General features: G+C 42.6%; 1 protein-coding gene across 3 annotated transcripts in view; it reads left to right on the forward strand.

The window, feature by feature from the left end:
- nts (neurotensin) overlaps positions 1–8,393 on the forward strand; it is a 15,730-nt gene extending 7,337 nt beyond the window's left edge. For all 3 annotated transcript variants that reach the window (XM_049573080.1, XM_049573081.1, XM_049573079.1), the window contains 2 exons: positions 4,806–5,009; positions 7,977–8,393. In XM_049573080.1, the coding sequence (XP_049429037.1) occupies positions 4,806–5,009; positions 7,977–8,120 (348 nt within the window). In that variant the 3' untranslated portion in view covers positions 8,121–8,393. The remainder of the gene's footprint in view (positions 1–4,805; positions 5,010–7,976) is intronic.
- The last annotated feature ends 681 nt before the right edge of the window (positions 8,394–9,074 follow it).

Below are 9,074 nucleotides of genomic sequence, written 5' to 3' on the forward strand. Positions count from 1 at the left end.
GAGCCAACACGCAGGCTGCACAGGTGTTCTCTCATGAAATCAGGAGCCATGCTTCAGACACAGCCTCAGCTTCATGGCTGTGCTCATGCTGAGTGGGAAATGGAGGCTTTTTTTGTGTCACTCAGGGTCGAACTTATTCAGCTTGTTTTGATTGGAAATGAGATGAGACTCTTTTATACAGCTGAAATGTGCAGAGCAAAAATAAATATAATCCAAACACTTGAGTCGCTGCAGTCGTCCTCCGAGGTGAAAATCAGAGGTGAGGCTGAGGGAAGTAATTCACTTGTAACTTTATGATTTTGACACATTCGTCTGCTGCTGAGTGAGCTCGAGGCCAGGCGAGGCTGAGGGATGAAGTTGGCGAAAGTGGAACTGGAGGCACGAGCAGACGGATGGCTGAGCCTAATAGGATTCAGATGGACCTGACAGCATCATAACGACACATCTCCCACCCCTCTCTCTCTGTCTGATGAATAACCACGGCGCTCGTACGGAGACGTGACGGTGACAAATCAGCCATGTGATTCATTGCTGCTGATGCTCGGGGGCTGCTCAGGGGTGATGATTGTAATAATAACTTGCTGGATGACTGATAGAGCGCTCAAGAGGCTGCAAAGTGCAGCATGGTAGAAGACACTTGTGGATCTCTATCTTAACTCGCCCATATACATGATCATTTTTTAAGGTGACAGCTAAATTGATCGACCTGCTGCTCGTCCACTCTTCTTTTTATCTGATTAGATGCAGGACGTAGATTTCTTAGATTTCTCCACTGAATATGATTGCATTATTCCTCAGCCGGGGTTCATCTGTCAGTCTGGACGATTTGACGTCCCTGTGATTAGTGGCTTGCGATGTTTGAATATAGATTGAGCTTTTAAAACGTCAGATAAGAAATGTTATGGAAATGATGACTCTGGCTGTACGAGTTTAGAGTTGGTGGTTCTGTTACGAAGCCGGGCACCAGCAGAAAACTCAACAGAGACGAGGCTGATGTGTTAATAAAGAAGGGACCACTGGGGATGGTTGGAATATAGGACCCCTGCATTTACTCCTCATCCCACCCTTCAAAGTCAGTGATTAATTACTGGAGAACACCCTGATGAAGCCGCAAAAGAAGCAATCCATCATGTGACCTTTCAGCACAATTAAAACCACACCCAGCAGTTAATTTAAAACTAAATGAAACCCTCTGAAATCGTGGATGCATGAATGATCTGTAAATGTCAAGATGTTTGCTCCCCTGTGTGTTGTTCTTTTGACGTCTTTTATTACATGGCTCCTCGCTGGCAAACAAAAGGAACCTGCCGTCATCGCGGCTCACGTCTTTATAACATCAGAGGAGAGTCTTTCCCTCCTGACGCTCATAAATGATCGGAGCAAAGTGAGTCTTGGAAGACTGGTGGCCATTTACAATTGCTTAGAAGTGACAATTTCCCCTCACCTCCTGAATCTCTCCATCATCCTCAGTGACACCCAGAAGTCTTTGCAGCAGTTTGTGTGTGTGAGATCGTTGGCCCACGTGTGAGGGGCTCCAGGGCCCTGGGGCCCCTCCACCATCTTAAAGCACTCAGACTGGATTATAACACGACAGGCTGCAGCTAGATGAGGTTAGATACGACTGAAATATCACCCTGGGTGTGTGGTGCCTAAGAAGAGGACGTATAGATCCCAACTGCTGTCTTAACATGTGGCACTCTGCATCAGTGCTCAGCGTAAAGTGAGAGCTCAGATGAATCCTCAGTGGCTCTTAAAAGGAATCACCGAAAGGTTTTACAGCTTTGACTGTAAAAACACAGCGGGTAAAATTAAAAACAGCATTTAGACCGCAGCACAGAGCCTTCAGTGAAACTAATGAAATGTGGAGCTCGTTAAGGAAAGCTGACCCATGAATCTGTTCATTAAATGTAAGCTGTGAAGGACGACACTTCTCACAATCAATATTCTTAGTTCAGTTCAAAAGATGACATTTAATGGGCAAAACATGAGATTCATCATCCACGAGGAGAGAGATTCAGACCTGGGACACAATACAAACCCTACATAAATAACATTTTAAGGACACCAAATGCACGACTTCATTGTGAAAGAAGAGTCCAACATGATTTGTCTAAAATAAGCTCAACAAGCCTAGAATTAGAAGTTTGGTTTTGTTTGCGATTTGTCCTAAAGAATTGCAGCTATAAAAGAAGTAAAATTGGCTGAATAATTGGTTGAAAGACTGAAATCTGTATGAAAAACAGTGGAAGTTCTCTAGGCCCCTCTCACCCCTTAAAGGCACACAATGGTTTAGTCCGCCCCTGCACTGGCATTCAAGGGTTTGACTGCTTCTGCTGCTGATATCTTTCCCCAAGAACAGGAAATCAGGGTTCCAAAAAAAGAAAGGAAAGGAAAGAAGCTAATTTTGTAAAAATAAATAAATAAATGTGCATGAGAGAGACATGGATCAAGAGAGGAAGGGCGGGGGCAAAGGGCCCAGAGTTTGGTGCTACGCCCCTGTCAGGGAGGAACACATCACATGTGATTAAATAAGAAAAATATGTAACTGGTATGTATGTCCTTTGCGTTTTTTTGCTGTGCAGGAATAACCTCTTTTGTAAAAGCCTATTTCTGAATAACTCTCAGCTTTACTGCAGAACATTTATTAGAAAAGTAAATAAATGTAATAACTTATTTTACTTTGAAGTATTTAAAATGTTTACATTACTCATTACATTTTTAACAGGGTAACTAGTAATCTATAATCTATTACATTTCTAAAGCAACCTTGCCAACACTGTAATTTGTGGTATAATTTCTATCACAGTTACAACCAAACATGAGCAAAAAAAAATTAAATATAGCCTACACACGTTCAGATTATAGCAGCAGCTGCTGGATTAGTTCGATGGTGGTCATTATGTCTTTAGTTTCTGATAATGACTTTAGTTGTTCTTTTATCTCAGACATGTTAGGATGTTACATACCTTGACATGTTTTGGCGGAAACTTCCGCCTTCCTCAGAAGTGTCACTTGGTGGTGGTTGTGACACGTCTTTATCAGATGATCTGTCAATCAGCTGATGTTAGCTGGCGCTGGATCAGGGATGCTATTGAAATAAGGAGCAATGTCCTGGAGAGGCGGCAGACGGAAAGCAGGTGGCGTGACCGTCGTGTCACGCCTCCCTAATATCGGCTGATTGACAGATCAGCTGATAAAGACGCGTCACAACCGCCATGTCAAAACATGCCGAAACATGTCAAGGTATGTAACATCCTAACATGTCTGAGATAAAAGAACAACTAAAGTCATAAGATACTGGATTAGATTATATTAAACTGAATCATTGTTCTTGTTATCGTGTCCACTGTATCACGGCAGCATATTTATAACCAAAGAACACTTTTATATTTTGTGCAGTAAAGCTGAATGCTGAATAGAAAAACTAGACTTTAATATTTAAATTTAAAAAATAGTTTTTCAACTTCTTCCAAATATGAGGTTCTTAAAGGGACTGTTCATTATTTATGATGGCGTGGTGTAAAAAGGGGGGCAGGGTGTCAAGTAATGTTTAAGCACTGAGGAGGGACTTGGCTTAGAGGAGCAGCATACAAATTTAAATGGCCGTATTTTGCAATTTTTACTGCTGATTTTTTTTAAAAATCATGTTGCAAAAAATTACACCACTTATCACAGCCAAAAACTGTAAAGACAGAAATTATCATTGGATTTTCACATTTTTAACGCTCCTTGGACACTAGTGATGGTGAGATGACGCCTCATGAAGCATTGAAGCTTTCCAGCAAATTGGTTCAGAAAAAGGTTCATTTCTCGAGGCTTCATGTGCACATGAAACCACCTGCTGGCCAAAGTGTGTAAAACAGGCAGCTGTGATCTTAACCATGTAATCTGTGATACACGGTATTAATGGCTTGTTACGGCTGTTGGGAATGACTATTAATAATAATAATATCAATAATAATAGAATATAATAAATAATATATGACCATATAACTTCCTTTGTATCAATATGGTGTATTTTCTAGTGAGTATATCAGGACTATACTGTATCCAATACATGTATGATAAACTGTTATTGTTTTGTGAATGCATCCTGTGTGTATAAACCAATCATCTGGCCAAAAGTTGTATTGTTGTGTAGTGTCATATAATATAATAATGGCAAAAGGGGTAATATTCGTGTTCTGTGTCACTTCTGTCAAAACCTCGCACCAAGATCTGAACTGCTTCCCGAACCAGTCACGTGGTACAGCCGGGCAGCGAGGCTTCGGACATCACCAATGACGTCACTCGTCTGAAACGATAGAAGCCTCGATGCACGCATTGCCGAAACACTTCCTGGATTACTCGACACACGCTTCAAAGCATTATGTCAAAATTTTATCTTCAACTTTTAACTTTCAAACATCAATAGATACGTTTTAAAAAATATAATAACTCATTTATGGTGGAGGGAGGGTCGTGAATATTACGCCAGTCACTCAGGGAGGCTCAAAGAAAAATATTTGGAGCTTCAGGGAGGGTCACACCCCAGTCACCCTCCTCCTCTGATAAAGAACGGTCCCTAATCACTGTGTTTTTATCCTCTGTGGTGTCTCTCCCTCTGAGCTCAGTTTTCACTTCACTTCAGTTCACGACATTAATTGAAACTTGAATTAAATCATCTCCTCACGACAACCAGGATCTAATTTATTCCCAAGTTTGAAAACCAATCACTTCCTGTAATCAATCTGAAACTGAATCCTTTTCAAACTAAAACACCATCCCTCCCTCACCCACCTCCCCCCTCTTTCCCTCTTTGTCAGATGAAACAGAATAAGCAGAGTGCCCCCTACTGGCGCGTGTCGCTGGCCAACCTGTGCAGGATGGTGAGCAGCCTGCGGCAGGAGGCGTGGAGCGGCGAGGAGGAGGAAGAGGGCAGCGAGCTGACGGAGGGAGGCCTCCAGCTGCTGGAGGAGCTGTACAACCTGCAACTCATCTGTCGAGCACTGCAGAGCCGGGAGGAGAGGGTGAGATACACACATACACACAAATATTGTTGTGTGGTTATGCTGTTGTAGGAAATTAACTTATATTTTAGTAAAGTCTTTTATGTCCTGCCCGTTGCTGCACAAAAAACAAAACTTAAACCCCACAATGGGATCATATGGTCAGCTGTCTTCTTTTTTCCTTCCCTGTATGTGGCATTAATGTGCATTAATGTGTGTATTAAAGCATGACTGCGTGACATCCTCCTCCTCTCATGTTCTCTCAGGATAAAGTGATGGCCTCAGCAAACATGACAAATATTCTTTTTTTCATAAACATATGTAGCAGTCCCTCGTTCTTTGGTACCTGCTGGCAGTTCCCTGGTCCCAGTTCATTTTAGCTGAATGTCACATTTCCCCAGAGTTGATTGGGACTTATTCAGATCACCTGTTGTGTAGGGTGTGACTCCTAATTAAAAACTGAGAGCAGCTTGGTTCATTTCCTCTCTGAGCCAATCAGGGTGTGAGAACATCCTTTCTTAGGTCTTAAGAGAGGTGAGGAAACACACAGTCAGGTTTTTCTGATCCTTCCTCAGTCTGATGCAGACCTCATGTTAGCAGACATCTTCAGCCAGAAACTCTGAGGCCGTATTCAAAGTTTCCTTGAACACAGAGTTGCTCCTAGTGAAGAAGATTCTTAGAACTATTACATTTTGTAAGAAAACTCAAACTTAAGACTCTAGGAATTTAAGACTTGGTCCTGGTAAAGATAAAAGTTATTCACAGTGCCTTAAATTAGCTGTTAGGAGCAGGGAGGACTTTTTAGAGGCTTAAGAATTTCTGAAGCTGAATATAAATGGCAGAAAGACAAAGAGGCAGGAGAGATATATTCTCTGCATTACAGCGAGCCAATGAAACACTACAGATTGTGTGGAGATGTTTGCTGTCGACTTCCTTAGTGATACACACACATTTCCCACCCAGCGCAATTAAAAATAAAACAGCAGACATAAAGCGATCATAGGACGTCAGTGGCTTAGTGGTAGAGCAGGCGCCCCATGTACAAGGCTGTTGCCACAGTGGCCTGGGTTCAACTCCAGCCTGTGGCCCTTTGCTGCATGTCTCTCCCTCTCTCTCTCTCCCCCCTTCACACTCATCTATTCTATCAATTAAAGGCTTAAAAATGCCCCCCAAAAATATCTTTAACAAAAAAAAAAAGAAATAAAGCGATCACAAGACGGAGATACTTGTTAACTAGTAAAGTGCAACAGTGCAGCAGTCATGCGTTGAGTCTGTCTCAACTGATCTCACTAACAATGACAACACTTTGTCTCATAATGTGATGCAGTTCATTTCATTTCCACTGGGTGTCCTCACACCTTACAGACTCACAAAAGGGCGTGTCTGTGACAACCAATGACATCTGTTAAAAGAATGCATCATATCTAGCAATAGAGTCAACCACACCTCCTCACCAAGAGAGAAGTTTCTTTCCTTCTTTGCTCAGAGTTACTCTGAAAACTTTCCTAAATCACTCCTAAGCTCAGACTCCTTGCTAGATAAATTTAAGCTGCGTTGGAAGCTCTCTGACAGTGTTCTCAGACTGTGTGTGAATACGGCCCCTGATCTCGAGGCCCGGTTGAGAATTCATTGCCGTCTTTTTGTTGTTAAGTTTGAGGGTGATTTTGTGCATTCTGAAACCTGAGTGCAAATATTAGAGAACACCTTTCCACCAGGTCACCTGTGACTCCTGTAGCTTTATGCAAAAGCAAACATTTTAGCAGTAAAACAGTGTCCGAGTTAAAGTACTAATTAGTGTTTCTTTTAGAGGTTTAAATGGCTGACATGTTGGAGGAAACACGGATCCACACGGATCCACGGAGGCACAGCTCAGACTAAAGGTTTGCAATGAAACAAAACCGATTAAGAACATTACAGAGAAAAGTGTCAGCGGTGTGAACTGACCGGTCTGCGCTCAACTCAAGCTGACTGATGATGTCACCTGGCTGGTCAAATACCCCGTCTCATGGCGGTCACTTCCTGTCAACGTTACAGATCAGAAGCACAGAGAGTTGTTGACTAGAGATGATACGCCGTCTCATGGCGGTCACTTCCTGTCAACGTTACAGATCAGAAGCACAGAGAGTTGTTGACTAGAGACGATACGCCGTCTCATGGTGGTCACTTCCTGTCAACGTTACAGATCAGAAGCACAGAGAGTTGTTGACTAGAGATGATACGCCGTCTCATGGTGGTCACTTCCTGTGAACCGCCAGCTTGTTGCAACGTTACAGAACAGAGCGTTGACAGTAGTTGCCTGTTTCAGCTCGTCTTGTCGCAAATCTTGAACTGGACATTATATGGTTGCAAATCTACATGTTGCTTAAGAGAAGTTGCTTCATGAGGCCTGATGTCTGCAAAGCAACTAGATATGAAAGTACAATATTTCTCTTTTGAAATAGTTTTAAAAAGGAAGTGACTTTCTGGTTCAAATATAAAATGCCTAAAATACAGAGAACCACTTCTATCTAATTGCACTTTTATTTATTATTCATGCCAAAAACCAAAACAAAAATAAGCCAATAACAGCACACACATTCACAAATATACACACACTAAACACAGGCAGGCCATTACAGGCTCACCCTGAACCTCACTCATCTCACAAACATGCACACAAGAGCTCATCCATCCTCCCTCACAGTAAACACACCTCATTAAACGTCAGTCTCTGTGTCTCACCTCCTCCTTGTCTCCGTCTCCTCCTCCATCATTTTCCTTTCACACAGCAGCTTCTCTCTCCTTTTTTAAATCTTAACACAGCGACAGCAGATTAGCACCTGTTTTGCCATGCATGGAAGCACAGAGGAGGAGGGCTCGTTTAATCACTGCGACACCGCCGTAGCCTCCCATTACCCTGCCACTCAGCAACAAAACATGTGTTTGCTGCCATTTCCTCCTCGCCGTGTGACACTCATCCCCCGCCGTGTCTTTCTCTGTCCCTAACAGCTACTCCACGACTCTCAAGAATATTTAGAGGAGAACGGCGGCACTCCGCTCAAACGAAAATCACCCTACATCCTGAAGAGGCAAGCGTCGCACACCACCAAGTCCCGGAGGCCGTACATCTTAAAACGAAGTACAATTTACTGACAACCATCCCGGAGGCCGAAGTCACGTTTCAGGGGACCAGACACTTCCTGTGAAGATGTGATTGTGTTTTTTTCTCTCTTCCTGTAGCTGCGATGTCTTTTTTTTCTTTTCCCGTTGTTGTTTTCATCCCGTCAGACCCTTGGATTGTGTGTCCAGCATTGAGGCCTGCCTGTATTCTGCTCCTTTCAAAGTCAAGGTCCTGAAAATAAAATCCTGAGCATCAACCAAATTGTGTATCTCTGAGAAACTATATTTATTTACTCGATTTCTTCACTGCACACTGAGTCTATTTTGTTTCAGGATATGATTAAAGGATTCATGATACGAAACCACTGTGATGTGATGATCTTTTCTTTAGTGTGAGCTGCTCCACAAACCACCTCTCTGTACCTTCTTGCTTACCACAGGGCCGGAGCTACCAGCATGCACCATCCTCCAAATGTGTATTCATCCGCCACTGAGATAGTCCCCAACAAATGCACTTTGCTCAAATATTACAGTGACCAGCTGTTTCAGGAAATTACCAAGCAGGACCATGATCACCTATTAACACCGTAGGGGACCATTTTCAGTCGATACTCTCTGCAACCAGACCGTCCAGGGGATGCTGGGTGGAATTCCCCCCAGAGGAAATCATATGAAACTTAACAGCCAAACACACCATTAAAGAGCATTTTGAATCAAAAATCTTAGATCAAGATTCTTAACTTTTTGATGACCTGGGTGTAATTTCTCAGAAGCCAGCTATAACTGAGGGCTGCAGAGGAAAAGTGCACACACTGACTTTTTATGACATTTTCATGGCATACTAACACTTCACAGAAACTCTTATACTCCACAGTGATATGGCTGATTTGACACTCATATTACACCCTCACTTTTTTAGATAAATTTGAAAGCACTGAAATAGAGAGTCCAGTGTTTGATTGTACCAACTGCAAATGAGCAACAGCT

The sequence above is a fragment of the Epinephelus fuscoguttatus genome, linkage group LG4 (assembly GCF_011397635.1).
Source record: "Epinephelus fuscoguttatus linkage group LG4, E.fuscoguttatus.final_Chr_v1".
In the NCBI taxonomy this organism is placed as follows: Eukaryota; Metazoa; Chordata; class Actinopteri; order Perciformes; family Serranidae; genus Epinephelus; species Epinephelus fuscoguttatus.